Source organism: Dermochelys coriacea, chromosome 3, assembly GCF_009764565.3.
Source record: "Dermochelys coriacea isolate rDerCor1 chromosome 3, rDerCor1.pri.v4, whole genome shotgun sequence".
NCBI classification, from domain to species: domain Eukaryota; kingdom Metazoa; phylum Chordata; order Testudines; family Dermochelyidae; genus Dermochelys; species Dermochelys coriacea.
Genome location: NC_050070.1, coordinates 175097344 through 175121196, shown reverse-complemented (window position 1 = coordinate 175121196; position 23853 = coordinate 175097344). Strand labels below are relative to the sequence as shown.

The following is a 23853-nucleotide window of genomic DNA, read 5'->3' as shown; positions in this document are numbered from 1 at the left end:
TGCCTGACTAACCTGATTGCCTTCTATGAGATAGCTGGCTCTGTGGATATGGGGAAAGTGGTCAATGGGGATATGGGGGGGGGAACTGTGGATATGGGGAAAGCTTTTGATACTGTCTCCCACAGTATTCCTGCAAGCAAGTTAAAGTATGGACTGGATGAATGGACTATAAGGTGGATAGAAAACTGGCTAGATAGTTGCACTCAACAGGTAGTGATCAATGGCTCAATGTCTAGTTGGCAGCCAGTATCGAGTGGTCTTGGGGCTAGTTTTATTCAACATCTTCATTAATGATCTGGATGATGAGATGGATTGCACCCTCAGCTCCTGGATGACACTAAACTGGAGGGAGAGGCAGATACACTAGAGGACAGGAATAGGGACCAGCATAATCTTGACAAATTGGAGGATTGGGCCAAAAGAAATCTGAGGGTCAACAAGGGCAAGTGCAGAGTCTTCCACTTAGGATTGGAGAATCCTATGCACTGCTACAGGCTGGGGACTGACTGGCTAAGCAGCAGTTCTGCAGAAAAGGACCTGGGGATTACAGTGGACAAGAAGCTGGATAGAGTCAGTGTGCTCTTGTTGCCAAGAAGGCCAATGGCATATTAGGCTGCATTAGTAGGAGCATTGCCAGCAGATTGAGAAGTGATTTCCCCTCTATTTGACACTGGTGAGGCAACATCTGGAGTAGTGTGTCCAGTTTTGGACTCCCCACTACAAAAATATGAACAAATTGAAGAGAGTCTAGCGGAGGGCAATAAAAATGATTAGGGGGTTGGGGCACAAGACTTGGGAGGAGAGGCTGAGGGAACTGGGCTTATTTAGCCTGCAGAAGAGAAGAGTGAGGGGAGGACTTGATAGCCTTCAACTACCTGAAGGGGGGTTCCAAAGAGGATGGAGCAAGGCTGTTCTCAGTGGTAGTAGATGACAGAACAAGGAACAATGGTCTCAAGTTGGGGAGGTCTAGGTTGGATATTAGGAAAAACTTTCATTAGGAGGATGATGAAGCACTGGAATGGGTTACCTAGGGAGGTGGTTGAATCTCCATTCTTAGACGTTTTTAAGGCCCGGCTTGACAAACCCCTGGCTGGGATGATTTAGTTGGGACTTGTCCTATTTTGAGCAGGGAGTTGGACTAGATTACCTCTTCCAACCCTAATTTTCTATGAATAGAGGTTCAAGCAACAAAACACTTCAAACAGACTTTCAACTTAATTTGTTTTCCTCCTGCATACTACATTCAAACTTAAACCACCACCCCAAAAACCCAAACCTGCTAAAGTTCCTTACTTTTGCCACAAACATTTTAGCACCAAAGAATGACCACTTTCTGGCTATTGTCAGATAAATGCGCACACAATCTGCAGTACTGTGCCCCCGGAGAGCCATCCATCTCGTTGATAATCGCTGGCGAAGCTGTCTATTGAAATGAAACGTACAGCGAGAACATACTTTTGGATTTTGTTGTGGAAAAACAGTAAAAACCCAATCAAAATTTTTGATTTTGTTAAAATGAGTATTTGATTTGTATGCCATATTCAGTCATATCTATCAGATATGCTGTATAGAAAATTCCAAACCAGTCATTGATATCATTTGTGTAGAGCAAACCTTAGGTACCTTCTTGTTTCTGGAACACCATGATTAAATTTAAAATTATCTAGGACGGTCCCCTCCACCCTTTTAAATGTAAAAAGTACTAGCAGCACAGAGTGGAAAAAGTACAGCGCAGCTTCTGATATACATCTACAGGTATTTGTGTGGCAGTAGAATTAAAAGGACATCTGTGAGATGAGATGTATAACCTCCACATTGGAGAGCCAAGGGTTAACAAGCAACTCTGGACCTGGAAGGCCCCACCCAGCTGCACTAGCTGGGCATAATCAAAATGGAGCAGTCCTGGTCAACAGGGTGACAGAGGAAGGGAGCAGTTATCTGCTGTTAGCTTCTGCAGAGAGGCCACAGGAGCCCCACATTGCCTGGACCAGACCCCACTGCTGAATTGCCAAATGCCCCCTGGAGACTCGGGATGATGGGCTGACAAATTGGAGAAAGAGCCTCTGGATCACAGGCAGGGAGAACCCTGCCCCTTTGTGTGAATAAGTAGACCCTGTGGTGACTTTGGAAGAGTAGGAAGTAACCCAGGGAGCAGGCTTGGGTGGTGTCCACCTCCAGGCCGCATACCCAACGTGCCAGTCGCAGAGCCCTGGCTTGGAACCAGATGTAGCAGGGAGGGCCTGGGTTCCCCGACGGCTGACCCTGCAGACTCTTGCTGCTGGATGACACAGCTGCAGATTCTTACCACTGGGCTATACTACTGAACCCCCTGACAATCAGCAACATGAAATATAGAAATCTTACCAAAAAATTTAAGTATTTTCAGGTACTATATCCTGCTCTTGACTAGCCCAGCTATATTTTGGTTTACACTAACATTTTCCTGTTTTTCAAATTTTTTCTTTTCCTGTAGCTCTGTTTGCCAGGAGCCATGGGAAAACAGTTGCTATAACATTAGCAGAAGTTAGAAGAATACATTATTTTTGTCCAAAATATCTTAAATTATGAAATACCCAATGTCTGGCTAAAACAGATACAAATCCTGCAACGTTTACTTATATAAAAAAGTAGTTCTTACTCATTCAAACAGTTTGGTTGAGTTCAGTGAGTCTGTCTGCTTGAGTAAGGACTACTCTTGGACCAGACTGTGGCACCCTTACTCAATTTTAGTAATACCTTAATCATCTTGTTCATTTCAATGGGATTATTTTCTGAGTAAGATAATATTCCAGGTCAGTAAGAGTGTCAGAATCTGGTCCTATGTGAATAAAGGTTATACGATCCTAAGTAATTTGTGTATTCTGAGAATTGAGAGCATTTTGCTAAAAATACATGATTAATAATCCTATTGTATATTTGGGTAACAAAGATTCAGAGGAAATGGGTTCTCCCTAAACCATTCGATAAAAAGAATTTCAGTTTCATATATAGCTCTAGACAAAAATTTCTCATAATTGTATGTAATCTAAATCTTCCAATATAACTGAAAAAGCCTTACTTCATCCTTAAACATAACAGAGCACTAAAAGTAAAAACATTCATATCTTGTCTATCGTAATACTTTCCCCCTCTCACCTTAACTGTTCTTCTGAACAGCCATGCCTATACCTCTTTGGGTAAAATCTCTCCACAACTTGTTTCAATGTCTGATTGGACTTGGAGGGAGAAGTAACTTGCCCTGCTGGAGTTGAGAAAGGTCTTTCGAAGTCCCCAATCTCTACCTAGTGGAAAGGCCAGGAAAGAGAAGATCTTTGTTTGTACAGAGTCATTTTAGAAATTAAATACCTTTTATGCATTGTTTTGTTGATTAGCATACTGTAAAACTTAATGTTTTGTCGATTAAATTTTATTTTCACTGATGTAAAAATAGTGTAAATTATATTTCACTTCTAATTACATTAAATTCACCAAGCAAAAATGAGTTAGCACAAATCAAGTTTAAATTACAAAAGTACAAAACATATTGTATAGCGTTTTCTTGCATTTCACAGTATTTCATATAGAGGGACAAATCTTCAGCTGGTGTAAATTGACAAGTTCTAATTAAGCCAATCCATAAAGTAACTCTCAAACTTTCTTTATGTGATGATCTGTGAGTTTTTCTTCTTTATGAAAATAAATTTCATTCATAAGTATATCTACTGATACATCTAAGCTGTATTATTATGGTATATATAATTTTCAGAAGTTATTCATGGCACAGTGAATGGGGAGACCTGTTCAAGGCTCCCTGTAACAAACGCAAATGGCTATGCTATGTTTAATAACTAAGACCTGATCGTGCAAGGTGCTGAGAACCTCCCTCCTTAACACTGATGTCAATAGAAGTAGAAAGTGGTCAGCACTGGCCCCTTAATGTACAAGTTGACTGTTACCATAAACTCATAGATTACCTGAGCTAAAAGAGCTGCCATTTCCAGTGCCAGTTCTTTGTTGACAGGGAAAAGTCCATTTACTATCTGATCATTTGTCTGATACATTAACAGCAGCTTTTCCCGTTCTGTTTCCCCACGGACTTGAACTGAGAAATAAAGCCTACAAAAGAAGAAAAATTATTTAAAAATGAAAATAGGGGTATTAAATGGACCCTGGGGATTAGTAATGAGACCTATGACCTTGCACCTCTGGGCCACTAGTTTGAAGTCAGCTCTGACCATAAATTGCTACCATCTGATGGCTTACACTGAATCATGTGAAAGGAGTTGGTGATATCAATCCACTTCCTAATGGATAAGTGTTTGTATCACAAATGTTAGCCTCAGCAGCTAAGACAAAGAATGAATGTGCAGAGACTTATTAACACTTCAGTTCTGAAGGTAACCTGTCCAGAGCCACAGTTGAGGCACAGAGGAAGGGTAGCACTTAAAAGCTTTTATTGCCACTGTACTAAATCTGTGGACAAATGGAGAAAATCAACCTCTAGAATTGTCACTCTAAACCATTTTACTAGCTATACATTCACTACTTCTAAAAGGTGGGAAAAAGTGACCCTTTAGTATCTTGTCATTTTAAATTTTTTGCTCCAGTGAAGCCCATTGCTCATGTCCATAGAACAGGGACAGCACAGAGGTAAAATTCTGGAAATCTATAATGAAATTTGAAGGCTAGCTACTCTGCTGTTTAAACTGATTACCTAACACATGCCCTTAGTTTTACATTAAAAAAAAAGCATCATTGCACACATACCGCTATATCTTATTTTTAAGTGAATGATAAGAAATCAGACTAAAAAGTTTAAAAGTGACTAGAATTTAAATGCCAGTTTAAAAATAATTAAAAATATAAATACCCACCAAAAGATCTGTGGCTCATTGAATCTAAATGAATAAAGTTTAATGATTTCACAATTAAGCATTGATTTGTATTTTGCTTTCATGAAATTCAACACCACTTGACAACTGAGGAACCATAGACCTTCCAATTACATGCTATTGCAAATTAGTACAGTGGTTTTTCACCTCTGTAGAACTAGGGTCTTTAATTTGGTAATGTCAGCCTAGTCCCCATGTATCCAAAACTCAAGTTCCAGCAAAGTTTGGCACAATTAGCAACTGATGCTCAGGAGAGACCAAGGACTGAGCAAAAGGGGTGTTATAGGTCAAGACAAGTGCTCCTCAATATCGTAAGCTTCACCCAGAAATTAAAAACTGGTACATAACATCCATTCCATTTTACTGGATATAGATTGTAGACAAAATTGGACATTACAGTTTTCCAAGCTAAACAGAGTAAGAGAAAACAACTTTTGATGGAAACTACTGTGTGTTGTCCTTTTTACTACTAAATTATGAAAATGTCAACCTGTGGCTGTTGCTTATTATGCAAATAATGTTCAACTCACTATTATCTCATCCTTCTCCTACAGATGTACCCCTAAGACTTCTACTTTTAGAGATCCCATTAATCAAAACAGCTTGCTCTTGCTCTCTTCTTGTTAGATTCATGCTATACATGTTTAAAATTCCATGCACATCGGATCTGCATGCTCCTTATTTTATACTTGTGAAGGTGGAACCCACATGCAAGACAAACAGAGCATCTAAACCTCAACAAATGAGATCTTGCCAGGTGCAAGATGCTTGGAAGGAGGGTTCATCAAGGGAAAGATGGCCTGGTGGAGGATGTGGGAAGGAGCCACAGACTTAAGCAGGGTCATGGGAAGGGGTGTCCAATGAACCAGCAGATTGACTAAGGAAAGCAAACCAGGATTTGCCTGCCTAGCTTACTCCGTACTTCCCAATCTGCTAAAATTTAAGAAAAATAAAAATCTAAGGTTTATATGAAGGTTTCCAAAATATTGATAGTGGAGCTAATTTATTTAACAAAGGTTGCAGTCTCTCTATTTTAACATTTTGGAGTAAGCTTTGATTCAGCTAATACCTTTCTAGATAATAAACACCATACAAATTAAAGAAAATCCCTAGGACACAATAATGGAATTATACTCAGTATTATATACCTGTTTTTATATGTAAGGCGCACAGTTCTTGTGCCTTCACATTTCCCAGGATGCTGTTCTTTGGAGGCCTGCTCCCATTTAGAAATAATATCACAGATCTAAAAGGAAAATGAATATGTGGAACTGTCAGTTCTGTAGTTTCTTGCCAAAACAGCACTTTGAAGGAAACCATCTGTTTATAATGAAAGAATTTCAATTACTGTAACTCAGAAAAATCATGTAGCTTTCATTTTTAAACTTGCAAAAAGTACCTGTACAGGCACTTTTTAGTTGAGGATTTAGTAGTCAGATTTTGTTGTTATTCGCTTATCCTACTAGACAGGCCTTGGTTTTGGAATCTGGCCATAAAATGTTTATACAGAAAGGAAAGGTATATAATTTAGCAGGAGCCAACACATATGTAATTATCCAAAACTGGTTGTTTTATAATTAATCAAACGAATGACTTTTATAAAGAGGATAATTAAACAACTATACTGCATGCTGTGGATGATTCTATTTCTAATCAGTGTTTTGTGCAAATTGGAGACTCACTTGGTCCCTTGTTCCCAGACCAAAGGAAGAGTGTGTTGCAATGGCAGCACCCTAATCCAATCAGACTAGATGGGAAGAAACTATTTAGTGACCCCCTTGGAAAGACTCAGCAGAAGCGTTAACAGAATCCAAAGGGAGTCAAAATCTCATGTGAATAGAAAACAGAATATGAGGATAAGTAAACTGTGTTTAATAGATTTTTTTTTTTTTGCCTTCCATGTTATGGGTTTTTGTTTTGGTTTCTTTTTGGTCAGAAAGAGGAATCCTCCATGGCCCTATTTCCCTCCGGTTGCATCATGATGACCCTTCTTCCAATCATAGAGGGCTCGATGCAGAGCCCCCTGAAGCCAGTTAATACTTCTCTGAACAGGGCAGAAGGGTGTAATAGGGCTGCCTGATGGTATTACCCAGCATTCCTTACTCCCCAGAGCTGAGGGAGCTGCTTCAACAGTAGTCCCAGTCCCTATTGGCCTTGCGAGAACAACGATGTAACATTATAGTAAACTGTTGATTATGCTGTGTCTTCTCAACCCTTGCTGTAAATACCTTAATTCTGAGTTGTAGGGATAACTACATCCCTTCAGAATCCATATAAATAACATTACATTGAGCACTGCAACCTACTGAACTGAAGGGTTTCAGAGTAGCAGCCGTGTTAGTCTGTATTCGCAAAAAGAAAAGGAGTACTTGTGGCACCTTAGAGACTAACAAATTTATTTGAGCATAAGCTTTCATGAGCTACAGCTCATGAAAACTTATGCTCAAATAAATTTGTTAGTCTCTAAGGTGCCACAAGTACTCCTTTTCTTTTTACTGAACTAAACCTAAACCTTTTCCTCATTGTATTGGATAGGAAACCCTTTGACATTCTTTCCAGATCTCTGTCAGTCCCTTTTTTTGATTCTTCAATATATCTCTCACTTGAGCAACGAATGAGAAGAGATGTTTGTATTTTGGTATTTTAGGAGATGGGTTTATATTTCTAAATTTATAGTAAATCTGATGTTATGACAGGTACCAGGTTGCCAGCATTGGATGCTGAAGTCTTGTAACCACAGGACTTGCAGAGTACAAGATACGGTAGTTCAATCTTCATGTCACGGCCCTCATCTGGAGGACTTCTACTCCGATATTTCACCTCTCCAGCTCTGAGAGCTCTCCAGGACTACTGAGTATTCAGACCTTTGTTGTCCACAGGAGCTGGACTGAGAATACCAACTAAAGCCACTGAATGAGCATTAGACTGTAATCACTTTTAGTCACTAATAACAGTCCTCATGTAAACTGGTGTCCTAGAGGTGAAAAGTTCCTTATCCCATCATCAGTTCCCTGAGCCATTCTAGTCTGCCCAGCAATGCTTTTAAATGTATTCCACTGAATGAATTTCAGAGTGAAAAATTAAGAGTTTGTTTTCATCTTTCCTTTGATGCATGTCAAATGAGGAAAAGCAAAAAGCATTTAATGAGGAAATAATTTTCCCTTAAATTGTTTGTTTGAAAAGGCCTCTGTAAAATTAAGATATATTTTTGTTGTTTAACATGTGCAGCTCATTAAAGAGTTTTGTTTACCTTGATGTTTCCTTGAAGACAGTGCTCTATATCCTTGCCAGAAGGATCATCAGTAAATAATGCAAATCCTGACTGGACTGGTTTTCTCATTCCTGTGTCCTGGTTAAGGGTATTCAGAAATTCTTCCACCGTGGTGGAGGCATCAAACCCAACAACCTGAACAGAGGAAAACAAAATGCTTTAGTTACAAAAACTCTCAAAAATATTAAGTGTAAGATTTTGAAGAAGGACAAGACACTTTCTAGAACATACATGGAAAGAGAGTGCCCTGTTCCATCCTCCTTCGATAGCTTATTGTCATTACAGCTTGATAAATTCCACTATGGATTAGACAAAAATTTAGTTAGGATTTATATTTGTAAATTCTGGGAAAAAATAAGACAGTTAGGTGGTCTTTCTTCTGCCCTATTGGGCAAATGTTATGTCAAAAACTTTGCTTACCTGTTACAAGTCATTGCATTTTGTTTACCAAATCAAAGACTATTATACATAGCATCTCAGACTTATTTAATATGTTATTTTCCTTTTTTTGTTTTCCAGCCCAAACTTAATCTCTAGATAAATGATTTTATAGGCTTTTTTATTTACTGAACCATAGATTTGAATTAATCTAAATGATTGATTTAAAAATTTGATATGTTCTTGTGAGGAAACATATTAGAAATACTGTAACAAAAATTATGACAGGGTGACTTAGCAAGTAAAATTATAGATAACAACCTTGCATGATATACAATTTAGTAGGAGGCTTGATTAGATTAATACTATATGTCAAATACCATATAAAATGTATTTCAGGAGCAGTAATATACAGTGGAAAATTGTCCAAAGATGTATCTTTTACCTCCCATGTCTACTGGTGTAAATATTTATCAAGTTTCCTGTTCTTTGTGGTACTAAAGAATTTTAGTAACAGGTGGCTATAGTCTCTACTCAGATACTTGTCTCTGGCACTTCCCTGAACTTTATGTTTGTGCTTTAGGACAGAGGTATCTACCAGGCTCTGCACACAAAAGAAATCACGCCGCTTTTATTAGTAACAAAATGTCTTAGAAAAACTGGCTCATGGAGTCCCACTGACTGCAATGGAAGCTAGGAGCCTAAATACCTATGAGGATCTGGGCCCAACCAACTAACCAATTATAGTGACATTTAAGACTTTATTGGTTTTATTTCATATCTCTTGGGAGCATTTCTTTTCAAACCAATATATATGCATCATGGATGGTTAAATTCTTTTTGATCTCAAGCATTTATCTTTGAAATTTTAAAGTGATGACTTAATGGAGATCCAAGTATATATATATTTGATTGTTTGTTGGATATATATTGAATACTTTTTTAGTTTTATAAAAAAGTTTTGAAAGCAGAGTTTTTCTTTATACCAGGAAATAAAAATGATATTCTGTGCACAACTACATGATTTTAAAATTATTTACATTCCATAATTCACAGAAGGGATACTAGATCAAACACTGATCCTATACTGAAGTTAATGGGAGTTCTACTATGTCACAGGGTGACGTGGCCCCTGTAAAGGGCCTCATCTGTCTTCCAGAAATGGGAAGGCATTAGCCTGGGCTGTGGCTAATAAGGGACTGATAACTGAGACATGAGGATCAGCTGAAAGGGTTAATGATATTGATGACTGTCACCTGCGGAGGGTGTGGTTCAGGAAGAGAGCTATTAGGAATAGGAAATACTGCAGTTTAAAAGAGGAGAGGAGGTTAGGCAAATGGTAGTCTGTGGTGGTGGGAGTTTAGAAGAGAAAGATGGGCTGTAGGAGAAGGAAACAGTCAGGGCTTTAGATCCTGAAAGAAGGTCAGGATGAAAGGAAATCTGGGCCTTGGAAGAAAGGGCAGGACTAAGAGAAAGCTTGTGGGAAGAAAAGATAACTCAAAGACGCCAGATATCTGGTGACTGAAGGAATGTCCCATGGGTTGCTGGTATTTTGAAAGCCTTTAAAGACACTATAACCCTAAAAGAGTCTAGATCAGGGGTCTAGACCTGAGGGCCACATCTGGGTGGGGAAGCTGCATGCAGGGCCATGAATGTAGGGACTGGGGCTGGGACAGGGGGTTGGGGTGTAGGGGGGATGCAGTGTGCAGGAAGGGGCTTGGGGCAAGGGGTTGGGGTGGAGGAGGGGTGTGGGATGTATAAGGGGGCTCACGGCAGGGGTGCAGAGTGTGGGAGGGGCTCAGGGCAGGGACTAGGGTGCAGGAGGGAATTGGGGTGTGGCAGGGCGCTCAGCGCAGGGGGTTGGGGCACAGGAGGTGTGCAGGGTGTGGGCTCTGGCCCGGTGCCACTTACCTTGAGTGGCTCCAGGGTGGTAGCAGCGCACAGCGAGGCTAAGGCAGGCTCCCTGCCTGCCCTGGCCCCACGCCGCTCCCGGAAGCGGCCGACACCAAGTCCATGCAGCCCCGGGGAAGGGGAGGGAAGGGATGAGGGTTCTGCATGTTGCCTGTGCTTGTGGGAACCTTCCCCGAAGCTCCTATTGGCTACAGTTCCCAGTTGCTGGCCAATGGGAGCTACGGGGAGCAGTGTCTGCAGGTGAGAGCAGCACACGGAGCCCTCTGTCTCCCCTCGCCCAGGGGCTGCAGGGACATGGTGCCAGCTGCTTCTGGGAATGGCGCGGGTGCCCGCAGCGCCACTGGGGTGGCAATCCTGCAGGCTGGATCCAAAGTCCTTTCAGGCCTGATCCGGCCTGCGGGCTGTAGTTTGCCCACCCCGGTCTAGACACTAGAGGGAGCCTGGCTGGAGGGTTGGAGGATTCTGCTGCATGTGTTATGCCTGGACAGCATGAAAGGCTACTGGGGAACAAGCGTTATTTATGACATGATGTTTTTCAGTTGCCAAAACTAGAAATTTTTAAAAGAAAATTGATCTTTTTTTATTTGATTTAATTGAAAAGCTATTTTCTGTGAGAAGATATATTGACAGAAAATTCCGATCAGCTCTAATCATTAGGAACATATTTAGGCACAAAGGGCTGATGCAGTTCCGAATGAAGTCAATAGAAAGGTCCCCTCAGACTTCAGGGGTCTTGATTGGCCCTAAGAGACTTTGGAGTATATTCTGCCTGTAATGATCAGAGTTACACATGTGCCTCATGGCCTTCCATGAGCTACCCAGCTTTCAAGGTGCTCAGTTGGAGGGAATACCTCTAACACTCTGCTCCAGACTGCTCCATTAATGTGATTGATTGGTTAAACAAGAAAAATCAAGTGGATACTACTTAGGCAATAATGGGTTTTTAATTTTTTTTTAAAGGTGTTTTGCTCAAAACTTTCTTTTCCTGAAACATTGATCAAATCTGATCAAATTTGCCTATTCCCTTGCCAACTACCAGCAAGGAGAAATTCAAGCCGTATTTACTTTAATGCTCATAGTTCTCCCTTCTTCATCTTGGCTATCACACATAACCACTTTACGACTGCAAATAAAATCAGATTGGGGAAGTTAAATATCATGCTTATGAACCATACCTGGTATATACCATTCATGAAATGCACTGGAATACTGAAGGGCAACGAGTGGTGGTAGGGATTTCTTAGAAGGGTTGAAAGGATTTCCATTCTTGATGGCCTTGCTTCTCGGTCCCCATTCTGCTGGGTTCTCTCAACACATCGCTGACAGTAAATTGCATATTTCCCAAATTCAGTTCTGTGACAAAAAGAGAAACAGGGCATGGCTCGTGAACTGATCCACTATGTGCTAAGCTGTGAGTAAACCCTCTGAAAGATCCACAGGGAAGGAGAGCTCTGAGGTTTCCTTGCAATGTTTCCTACAGATTTTTCCATCAAAGGTGAGAATATAAAGGGTGTTAATCCACTGAAACTAACAGTTTTGTCAGAAATGAACTTGCCTCAATATGTTTTGGGTAACAGCTATATTTTGAGCTTTTCATGCTTTTACATCATGTGTTCAGAATACTGTAGTGCAATTTTCAAAACAAAATGATAAATTTTCCAAGTGATGCACACAAGTTGTGTACAAATTATACTTTTGTAGCATTTGTCCACAAATATGTCAACGTTGATTTTAAAATGTATCCTAGAAGTTCCATCAGTGGGACTTGTACAGCCAGTAATATGTAGGCACACCTGGAATCGGCATTCTTCTTTAAGTGAAGTTTGAGGAGCCAAAGGAATGGATGCTGAGGAAGGAATAGTCCAACACAGAGAGCTAACAGCTGCAAACCCTGGAAAAAAGAAAAACATTTTGGGCATCTTACAAAGTAAAATAACTTCCTGCTGTGGTGACTGGTCAACAGTGCAATTCATTGTGCAAAATGCCAAATAAAACGACAGACAATTTAATATTGGAAGGAAAAGCTCAAAACTATAGGTAAAAAGCTTAAATGAATTGGGATATCACCTCATTGGAAGCTAAGATGTCTTTATCTCTATTTCCATGTTTCCCCCTCCCTGCAACTTTTTTTGGTTCAGTTTATATAAAATTACATACAAAAAACTGCATTAAAAGAAAACTAAGGTTGCAAAGTCAATCACTAAAATGTTGGGAAATACCTGAATCAAGGTTTCCAGTGCCACCTTAATTTGGCTCCCCTGTGAGTATGCGTTATGGTCAGTCTTTAATTACATAATTATATCCCTTTTTCCCCATAAGACCCCTGCCTCATTCAGTGCACAGGTTGAACAATGCTCACTGCATGAGCAGCTATTTGACTTTTTTTTAATCCTCATTGTTCATTGTAGACCCAAGACTTATTTATTGCATACTATTCAAACCTACTCTGAATACAGAATTATTAATTTCCTCATGGGCTTTTTTATGGGGCTCACCACTTCACCATGATTTACAAACATTAATGAATTTATTTTCACAACACCCTTGTGAGGTAAGGTGATATTATCTCTATTTTACATATGGGGAACTAATGCACAGAGACATTAATGTCAATAAAGTGTAAAATAATTTTGGTGCCCATTGTGAAGAGTCTATAACCTGACTGGTTTTTTTCCCCCCAGAGAATGTAGCATTTTATTTGTTCAGCTTTCATGGATTCCAGGGGCAGTTATGAGTGCCTTTGGTGTCTCAAGTGGGGCACCCAGAAATGAACTACATAGTTAATGAAAAAATTGGTTTAAATAACTTGTCCTGCATCAAATAGGAATTAAATCCATTTAAGGTGGCATTCAATTCCCTAAACCACAAAACCATTCCATCTCTTGCTGCAGTCCCCTCCCTCCCTCACTACGCAACCTCCAACATCTGCAACAAATGAAGGAGGGATCCTACAGACCACAGTCTCATTCACTACACATCCTGATCCATTCCCAGATCACTAGTCATACTGTGCACTGAATAAGGCTCAAGTACTGTGGAAAAAATAGTTTGTGACCATGTAATTAAAGACTGTATATATGCATACACACAAGGGGGCCAAATTACAATTGCCCTGAGTGTGAAAGGAAGATGGCCTCCCTGCTCTCAGGTCTTGTGCATGGCAACACAGCTACCCATGGGTGGTGGAAGGAGCAACTGAAAGTGATGTTCAGCTCCTGCATGCCTACGTGCATGGAATATTCAGAGAATTTAGCTGCCAAACTCTAATAAGTCTCTACTGAGCATGTGCAAACAAAGTTTTAGAGTCTTGTAATTTAACCAGATTTGGGGGAAAAGGTATAGCCCCAACACAAAGTCCCTGCTTCAAAATGTGCAGGCATTAGAGCATCTCAGCAAAGCATTGCAAGAATTTTTTAACTTGGGTAAAACATTTTTCCTTGACCTCATTCTGAGAAACTGCTGAACATTTTTACTGAATATTTCCCACAATAAATCAGCCTGAGGCAAACACCCTCATGTGGAAAATTTTAGCCCAAGTGGTGAAAAATGGCCAAGTTATAAGCAACTGAAAACAGGGACTTATAATGGAAAATATCAGGAAACCTCAACTATAGATCTACCTACAATACATTTTTCCCCCAGATTTCATTTGCTGATGCTATCCTCCTATCCACACTCCTCTGGCCCAGGACAGATGCTAAGGATGACCTATGTGGCAGCTTCACACCTTGCCTGCTGGTTAGGTGGGAATGTTATTTTATCCCTCTAAGCATTTGCAGAGTTTCTCTCTCAAAGCCCATTTAGGGCATGATGCAACTTCCATTAAGTTAATGGAAAAATTAATGGACTTCAATGGGAAATGGATCAGACTTTTATTTGAGAGGGATAGTGACATGAAAATGTTTGAGAGAAAAAAACGTATCTTCCCGTAATGATCTGGGACCTCAAAACATTCCCTCATCCCATTTTTATTATTTTATTAAGGCACTTTTGTGTACTTTTAAAACCATTATGGAATATTATAACATTTTTTTCATCCATAAAGAACGGCCCTATCAATGAATGGTACGATAGTGTCAAAAAAGAGAAAGGTTAAATTAAAACCATCAATTGCAGTATGTGTCGATTTAATAATTTTCCAAATATGAACTCAGGGTAATGAATAAAAACACATGAAGTCAATATATTAATGAACTTTTTCCTCATTAAATTCTCCTGTTTCTTTCCTAGCTCTCTGTGTATTGCTACTCACATGCACTACTAATCCATATCTGTATATACCACTTAGACTATAATCCCTTTCCCCCCTCGGTTTAATTTTTTTCCTACTTACTAATTTGAAGAACAATGTAGTTCTGCTAATAAAGCAGAGTGAAGAAACACAATTAGGTTCTGCATATACATTATTTGGTATGCAGTATGTGTACAAGATCGTGTGGAAGGTTGTAAGGTCAGGCAGTGGAAAGAAGATACTTGTCTTGAAAACAGGCATATTGAAGTGCATGGCCAAATGTAGGGAATTAATTGCCCCTCCTCAAGCACATTCTAAAGACAAATGTGCTGTGTGAGTTAGGGGCTGAATCTGGAATTAACTCAGGAAGAAAGACAGACTCTCAAGGAAGCATGCAGCAGCGGAGAGGAGAACCACAGGGGTCTCTGTGTTACACCTTACTTTAGACTTTAGCTGAAGTAAACCCACTTGTATTTGTGTTCAGCCCTTAAAAGACATGGGGATGTTCGTTACCCTTATTCTTCTGATTTACAATCAAGCATAGCACCAAGATGTAAATTTTACTTAAGCATGCAGAATTCTTTCCTGTATTCAATCGCCTGTCAAAGCTCTTCATTGCTCATGTGAAGGACATTCCATTAAACGGAAGTTATTCATACCTGTATTGGTCCTGCCTGGTTCTGTGGATGTCGTCGTCTTGTCTGCTTAATGAGCTGGCAGCAGATCTCATTTTGAAGCTCGGGATGTGTGAGGCAGATCTGCAAAGCACTCTGTGCCAAAGATACATGGTAATCAATGGCAGGAGAGTCAACTGCAGCATTTATAAACAACTGGGAGGTCTGGATATAAAATAATAATATGTAAGTTTATATATCAACCTCCACCTAACCCCTTCACAGAGGTGCTTCATAACAAAAGTGCAATAATATTTAAAGCATCATGCATTAAATTAATTAAAATTTAAAAAACAAATAAGATGCTATCACTGGAAAAATATGAGGAAAGAAGTAGGGTTCTCTACACGGCCAGATTTAAGATAAAAATACCTCTGAACAGTCTATTTTCAAATGCTTTTTTAAAATTGGGGAGGGATAAAATGAGGCAGATATCTGCAGGGTGTGAATTCTACTCACTAGGAGCTATGACAGCAAAAACACCATCACCTACTGAGACATTATGAGGTGATGTCAGGCAAGTTTTCAGAAGGTTCTGAATACAGCCAGGACCTATGTACATTGATTCTGAGGTTGCCCTTTTGGGTTTCAAAGTCCTGAACAATCTTCTACTACTGTAAAGGTAGTCAGTATAAAAACAAAACGTGGGCACTACACAATCATGGCTGGTCTCTTCCTGTGAGCAGTTGTGCTGTTGCATGCCATGGCAAGGCTGCTGAAACAAGAGCAACTAACTTTAAAGACCTCATGCAACAAACTACTAATTGACCAGAACATTAGGATTTTTTGTTTCTTGAGTTTTATTATTTCTACATTGGGAAAGCTGTCAATTGGGGAAGGGGAGAGGAAACAAAGACAGGAGCTATTAGATGGCACAATGGGTCAGTGCAATAGTTCTTTAGCTCAGGAGTCCTAAGTTAAAATCTGGGCTCAAGTCCCATAAGTTTGATAGTCTCATTCTGTCTCCACTTGTTCACATCACAAAAGCAGCATAATATTTTGCACCACTGGTAGTCTCTGCTCAAGCAAACTCCACTGCTGGAATAGGTAGGAGCTTCCATAAAGCAGTGGCAATGCTGTCCTAGAAAGTATGCATAACACCTTCCCCAGAAAGGTGGGTTCCAGTTGGTCTACATAATTAGTCCCTTGATCACATGATCACTAAATCCACTTACAAATTTTAAACATTAATCTTGAAGGAAATTTAATAACCAAGATAGACGGGAAACAAACTAACAGATTAGATTCCTTCTGTCTAGAGATATTTAGATATATTTGACTAATTTTGATTAGCAGGAGAATAACTGAAAATGAACCCAAATGTCTTTCTTTTGATTGATACATTAGTTCTAAATCAAGTTGGGAATTAATTTAGAATCTCCAACACTAAGTTCTTTATAATGACAGTGTCACATAAGTCATCCCTTTCTAGCAAAATAACTACTTCCTGTGATAGATGTTCAGATTTGCCAAATGTAATTCAGAATGTCATTTTTCAAATAAATGTGTTTATTTGTGCTGAGGAAAGTTCATTCCCTTTTAAACTTTTGTGCTGTTGGGATGCACAAAATAAAATGGACATTTTTCTTTAAGACCCTCCTGACATTTCAAACAAACAAGCTGGATATGCCAGTGACAGGGACTGAACAGATGGAATGTATAGAATTCCTTTCTACATCTAGCCAAAAACTATCCCATATGACTTCTCAAGACAGTTTTTACTGGAAGGAACTTGGTCTTGGCAGAATTTATAATGTTAGGATAAGGTCCATGGAGAAAGAGCATTTATCCATGGAACTTGCTTTCTAACTCTTAATATATCGCTCAGCGTGCAAAGAAATGGCAGAAAAGTACTTTTTCTCTGTAACAATCATTAGCATATAGTCTGTAGCAATCTTTAGCTGCGAAAAACTCGTTTTTACCTATCCAACTTGGAGTGAAATCCAGGGGAGTTTTGCCATTGACTTCAATGGAGCTGGGCTTTTACCCAAGGACTCTGTTCTACAATCACCTGTGCTCAAACACTGGGGTCTACCTGCACATAACAGGATAAAGACCTATCTCTTGAATTAACTTGTCAGAGCTGCATCTTTGCAGAATGGCAGTTGCTGTGTACTCTTTGTACTATTCTTAATAATATGATATAATTTTTTTAGGTCTAAATATTTTGAAGAATCTTACTCTGTAGTCTTCACATACATTTTATTTTATTATATATTATTATTAAAACACACATGTACTTTTCACTTGTTCACTAAACTCAAGAAGAAAAACAGGTTCAGCTTAAATATGTATATAAAAGTCTTGATATTTTTAAAAGAAAAAAGGACAATAGAAACTTTCCCTCCTAAATCAGCAGTTTGACCATTGTTACCATATGATTAAAGTTAGTTCAAAAATTAGAACAAAAATGTGCAAAAATGATGGTTTGGGGTTCATTTGGGTTTTTGCATTTCCCCCCCCCCCCATCAGAATTTTGTAAAACGTCTTCCATCTCTAGAGCTGGTTGAAAAACATGAAAAAAGCCACAATAATTTACTTTTTGTAGTTGTCGTTTGCTTAAAATTTACTTGAAACACCAAATTTCAGAAAATTTCAACCAGCTGTCTGTCTGATGGATGTTTTGTAGCCCATGAATTTGATTATCTTAGTCTCAGTCCAAAAATCCACTATCCTCCTGGGTGCTAACTGGCAATTTTACTGATAATCTCAGCAGAAAGGCCATACATTAAACAGGGCTGGAGACTGAACTGCTCTCTCAACTCTAGAGATGATCTCTTCAGATTAGGGGGTGGGACCGTGTGAAGAGGCTTCAGCTAGCACTGTCCATGCCTTATCTGTTCTGAAGATAAAGACATACCTTTTCTTTCCAGGCTGTGATGGGTGTACCAACCTCTCAGTGGGCCAGAAGGGGTTAATGAGAGTCTGTGGGCTCAATAAACTCCATCCTGCTACACCTGCAGTAGGTGTCAACCCTGGAGGGAAGAGTTAAAAGGGCTGAACCCAGCTCAGCTGGGGGCTGACCAAGAAGTAGAGCAGATTGTTGGCTATTACTCAGTGAGAGAAGCTTGGCTGGAGTGAGGCCGCTGAGTTGGACTGCTGGCAGACAGCGCATCCCTGAAGGAAGGTAGGTGGGCCTGCATCAGGCAGCCCAAAGCAGTGGTGAGGGAAAGCTAGAGAAGTGAGTCTGCCCAGGATTCTCCATGCTGGTGAAAGAGCCTGTAGGGAGCAGAGGCTGTCTGCCAGAAGAGCAGAGAAAGCTCTTTTTCAGCAGAACCAGCTGGGTGGCAGAAAGGTCTAAGAAGCTCTGCCATAAGACTGTGGAAGAAGCTTAAAGAGAGCTGCTAATATACTGTGAGTCTGGGAAATGTCTGTGGGAAAGCCCCAAGAGGGCAAGGTAAGAACTAGTCCAGCGAGAGAGCTAGGGGACTGTTTAGGCAGGCCTTGACTGCTTATTAAAGGGTCCCTGGACTGGAACCCAGTGAAGTGGGAGGGCTAAGGTTCCTCTACTGGCCCAGTGAGGAAGGTAGAGTAAAAACCCCCTGGCAAGGGGTAAGGACTGTTGAAACCCCGATACCTGAGATAAGGACTACTGATTCTGGAGTTGGACTGAACAAGAGGTCAATGGACTACTCTTCGTTGGATTCTGGCGCACCCCAGAAGGGGTGGCTAGGGTTGCCAATTTTGGTTGGATGTATTCCTGGAAGTTTCATCACATGACCATCTTTAATTAAAGATTAATCTCTAAAGTCTCCAGAACAATCCTGAAGAGTTTGCAACCGTAGAGGTGGCATTATATGTGACCTGGCTGGAGGGCCAAGTTTCAAGAATCTGAACATCAGAGGTCTCAGTGGAAGAGAGCCTCCTACACCACACAGAGCCACAAGGGAATGTGCTAGCTGGTGAGTCACACTCATACACAGGCCTGTTACTAGAACACCTTTAGTGAGCAAAAAAAAAACAAACAAAAAACAAAAACAGTCTCACACAGAAAAAAAAAAAAACAAAAAAACACGAACATTTACCAGGATTTTACCTTAAATAATTTAATTGCTTCAGTTTGCAGCGCCTCTGATGGCAGTGTTGTAAGAGGGGAAGCAATTCCTTCTTTGCTGTGACAAAGAGTAGGGTGTCTCCAAATTTGAGAGGCTGAACAGATAATATATGGTCACTGCTTGCAAGGAATCATTTAAGATAATGACTTTACATAACATCTTTCATCCAAAAGGAACATAGTTTATAAACTCTTAGTAACTGACTTTACATACGGGAATCATTTTGGCCACCAATAAAGTGCAGCCAACTCCTAAAAATGCATAGGAACACTTTTAATAGTAAAATAAGAGTCTCTCATTTGTTTGAAACTTCAGGGCAACTTAAGTAGGCAGAATCCAATTACCCATGTTGGAAAAGATCTTGGGGGCGGGGGGAGGTAGAGTCCTGGGGTATTTTTAATAACTGCAGGTGTCATCAGACCTACGTGTTGCATCTCACCTGGAAAAACATTGCTTCCCTAGCACAGTACTCCCTAACACCTGGCTAGATAGCGACTCAGCAGGAAAACAAACACATCTGTCTTTGACTGAATATCAATAACTACTTTTTCAACAAAATACGTATTTGGTTTCCATTCTGACCCTCCAAATACCTAGTATCACAGTTGAGTTGAAAGGGTCTTCCATATGTATTTTCCCACGTAGCCATGTTTATGGCTTTCAAATTCTGACAGGTATGGGAATATCACCATTCAATTCATCAAACTATTTCTTACGGAGCTTGAGTTTTTTCCCTAGAAATCTCCCATTCAAGTATTGAACTACCTCAAATCTGATTAGTTTGAGATCACTGTTTGAAGTGGTATGCTCCGTTGTGTGTGTCTCTAATCAAAACAGAACATTCAAGATAGGCAAGTCTGGTACAAATCCTGTTCACTTGGCTCATTGTTTCCAAGGTTCATACCCCAATGAAAAGTTCCTACATAAAGTTATTTTATTTTAGGAAAGTCGCTACCATAAGGATCTGCTTAGAAGAGTTTCAGAAGTCATATTTCTGGCCCAATAGGATCAACAAGACCAACTGCCAGTATAATTCTGAACACCAGAATCTAGCCACGAGTGTGATTTAACTTGCCTGGACTAGTCGGGCACAAGAACTCAAGCATCTTCTTACCTTATGGGTGGGAAGTGACTTACACTCAGGAGATGCTAGGGACTAAATAAATGAAAAACTATAGCAAGCTATGCTACTGTGACATACTATGGACAAGAGAACAGTGCTGATATACTGTAGAGGACTCAGAACATCGCCACTTTCCTTGTTGATTGCCTTAAGAGCAGCACACACGTTCTCCTTTTGCTTTATAAGACGCTGCTAAAAGCTATTTTTTTTTAGGCTTTAACTAGTTAAGTGTAGATACCCAACATACATTCTCACTCGTGTTGTCTAATATTGCAAGTTTAGGGCCTGATCCTGCAAAATGCTAACTCACATGAACTAATCCTTATTCCCATATATAGTCCCATTGATTTAAATGGAACTACTCACAAGGATAAGGTCCGCAGATCAGTCTCAGCATTTGTAATAGCAGATACCCCAGCTAAGAACATTCTTCTGCGGACTTTAGAGCAGCGGTGGGCAACTTGTGGCCCTTGGGCTGCACATGACCGGTTGGTAATCCACTGGTGGGCTGTTAGACAGTTTACAAGGACCATCTGCAGGCACGGCCGCCCACAGCTCCTAGTGGCTGCAAATAGGAGCTGCAGGAAGCGACGGCCAGCCCGCATCACTTTCTGCAGCTCCCATTGGCCAGGAACGGCGAACCACGGCCACTGGGAGCTGTGGGCCGCCATGCCGGCAGACAGTCAATGTAAACAAACTGTCTCGCGGCCCACCAATGGATTTCCCTGACAGGCCACATGTGGCCCACAGATTGCCCACCACTGCTTTAGAGACTGAGTGTCTACAGCTGAGCTAGAGATATTTAAAAAAAATTAAAAACTCAGTTTCTATTTCCAAGTACAATAATGTTTTGGCCATAAGGAACAAGATGTAATTCTGAATTTGGGCAGACACATCATAAAGCTTCAGCTCATTTTTGACTCTTCATGGGAGACTATTGTGTGGGGGCACCGTGTGGGGGCAAATGGCCATTTCTCCAAAAATCTATGTCTACCCCAGTTTAGTGCAGGAATGGGTTTATTTTGGCAAGGTGAAATTTCTGTCATGAGTACTCAAAGTGCTTGCTTGTTGGCAAGAAGAGAAGTGACTCAACCGTCCTTTGTTTAATAAAACCCACTTCTTTTATGGCACTTTCAATCAGTAGATATCAAAGCACTTTACAAAGGAGGTCAGTATCATTATTGCCATTTTAGAAATGGGGAAGCAGAAGCACCAAGAGGGGAAGTGACTGGCCCAAGGTCACCCAGCAAGACAGTGGCAGAGCCAGGAATAGAATCCAGGTCTCCTGTGCTTCCCTTTCTCCCTATACAACACCTCAGAAGAGCCTCACATTTATTTTAAGTCTCATAGAGGAAACAGGCTGGAATGGGTATTGTTGGTATGATGTTCAAGGGCTGAAATAGTCCTGTTTTTGTAGGATGCAAGTTTGCCCCTGTTGCACTTCTGTTTAGCAGACTCATCATGCTACTGTCTGTGTCAAGACTAAAACTTCTATGGCTTCAATGAACCATAATTTATGTAATGTAATGTTTTGTAATTCTGACTGGCAATAGTGGAGCCAGGTTTTGAGCACTTGGAGTGGGAATGGAGGGGAAGGATAAGTATTGGTGGTGCCACCTTCAGTTATACCTACTGGCTTGAAAATGTATCACACATTGACCTAAAGGCTGCTGGGGAGGCACTTGCCTCCCCCTATTATCTTCACCACTTCCAAGAGAAAGGGTGCTAGTACTAAATTATCTACAGAGTTGTAGCCCTGGTTTGCATTTATAAGGCCTTGTGTGTTCAGACTCTGATGTAAACAAAGTAGCAGCACTTCTTACTGGGTCAAGAGATCTCTGAAAGATTTGGAGACTTTGACCCTGCAGGCAGCACAGGTAGTCTAAACCAACCATCTCTACTAGTCACCTAGATAGCAGTGTCCTAACACATTAGCAACCAATAAATATAACCCCATCAGTAGCACATTATAGGAACGTCAAGAACTTAAAGTACATTAAAATGGATGGAAAGTTCTAAGGGGGGGGGGGTTCTTGACCACTTTTGTGGTTAATTCATATTAAAATTTGAAGACAAAAGGCCCAAAAAAGCCTATTATGGAGCTCTTGCGTCTCCGTGAATAAAGTGTTTTGAATGTCTGTAAATGTCTAAGGTCTTTTCTACTGAAATCTAATGACTAATCATTTACTGTTCATGAAAAACGTTCTGAATTAACAAACTGACTATATCAAAACACAAGTATTAAAAGCACTGGAAGCTCTGCCTACAACTATAACTACACTTTTGATATGTACAAAAAAGAGACAAATTTGGGACAAATACACTTGGAATATAGTTGATCAGATAAGTATTAAGATTATGTGGAACCAGAAATAAACCTACTGTGCTCCCCTTCCACATTTAACAGTTTGCAAACTAGCTGTTCAAATTCTGATCCAACATTTACATTGGTGCTCCCAGCAGCCACAGTCAAGTGATAAAGCCAAGTGTCCTACAAGACAAAAACAAAACAGAACCCAATCATCATTCCAAGCAGATTTGAGAGTTTAAAATATTAAATATTTTATTGAAATTTTCGAAAACAAAGAACTTCAACATTTTTGAAAATTCTACAGATGAATTTGGCACTCATGAACAATATCAATTGCTTCATACACACAGATTCTCAAGAAAGTTTAGCCAAAACATCTTAATCCTGACTTGCAGCAAGCTTTCTAGTCTACATATAGGTGTCTTGAGCAGAAAGTGCACTCAAGCCAGATGTGATGAATGTTCAATAGAGACTTGGAAGAGGGCACACACCTTATTTTTTTCCACATATAGCTAAGACAGAATTTAAATGACTGAAAGCTGAATTGCAGGGCACTAACTCACTAAACCACTGAGTCATTTTATAAGAAAGCTTTTCTCCCCACCTCAGAGTAGTGCTATATCCTCCTGTGAAGCCCCAAGGATTTTCCCTTATTTTACTTCCCTATCACTGATCAAGGCCTTATATTAAAATCACCATTCATTTTAGCCAAGGAGAGCAGAACTGAGCCAGAGATCGAGAGATGCAAAGCATTCCCTCTTCTCCTCTCTAAGAAGCAAATAGTATGTCTTTGTATTAATTATTGCCCTTCCCACCTGAGGAATAAGATCAGGAATCAAAATGAGGTCTACAAGACTGTTAAAACTTTATTTTATAATATTCTGAAATAATCTTTCTATTATTCCTGTTAGTCTTCCCCTTAGCGTACACTAGTTACCATTACTGCAGAAAATGGGCAGTAAGGATAGGAGTCCCCACAGGAAAATCTACTGATATTTTCCAGATACCTTAAATGGGGTCAGTTAATT

The 23853-nt window shown here is 40.1% G+C and overlaps 1 protein-coding gene across 6 annotated transcripts in view; it reads right to left on the bottom strand.

Moving 5' to 3' along the window:
- PLEKHH2 (pleckstrin homology, MyTH4 and FERM domain containing H2) overlaps positions 1-23853 on the bottom strand; it is a 112431-nt gene that overhangs the window by 19743 nt on the left and 68835 nt on the right. For 5 of the 6 annotated variants that reach the window (XM_038394638.2, XM_038394639.2, XM_043511876.1 and 2 more), the window contains 10 exons: positions 22897-23005; positions 19373-19485; positions 15322-15501; positions 12225-12322; positions 11607-11784; positions 8122-8277; positions 6020-6117; positions 3954-4095; positions 3136-3281; positions 1294-1423 (listed from right to left, as the gene is read on the bottom strand). In XM_038394638.2, the coding sequence (XP_038250566.1) occupies positions 1294-1423; positions 3136-3281; positions 3954-4095; positions 6020-6117; positions 8122-8277; positions 11607-11784; positions 12225-12322; positions 15322-15501; positions 19373-19485; positions 22897-23005 (1350 nt within the window). The remainder of the gene's footprint in view (positions 1-1293; positions 1424-3135; positions 3282-3953; positions 4096-6019; positions 6118-8121; positions 8278-11606; positions 11785-12224; positions 12323-15321; positions 15502-19372; positions 19486-22896; positions 23006-23853) is intronic. The other variant, XM_038394642.2, reaches the window with a different exon arrangement.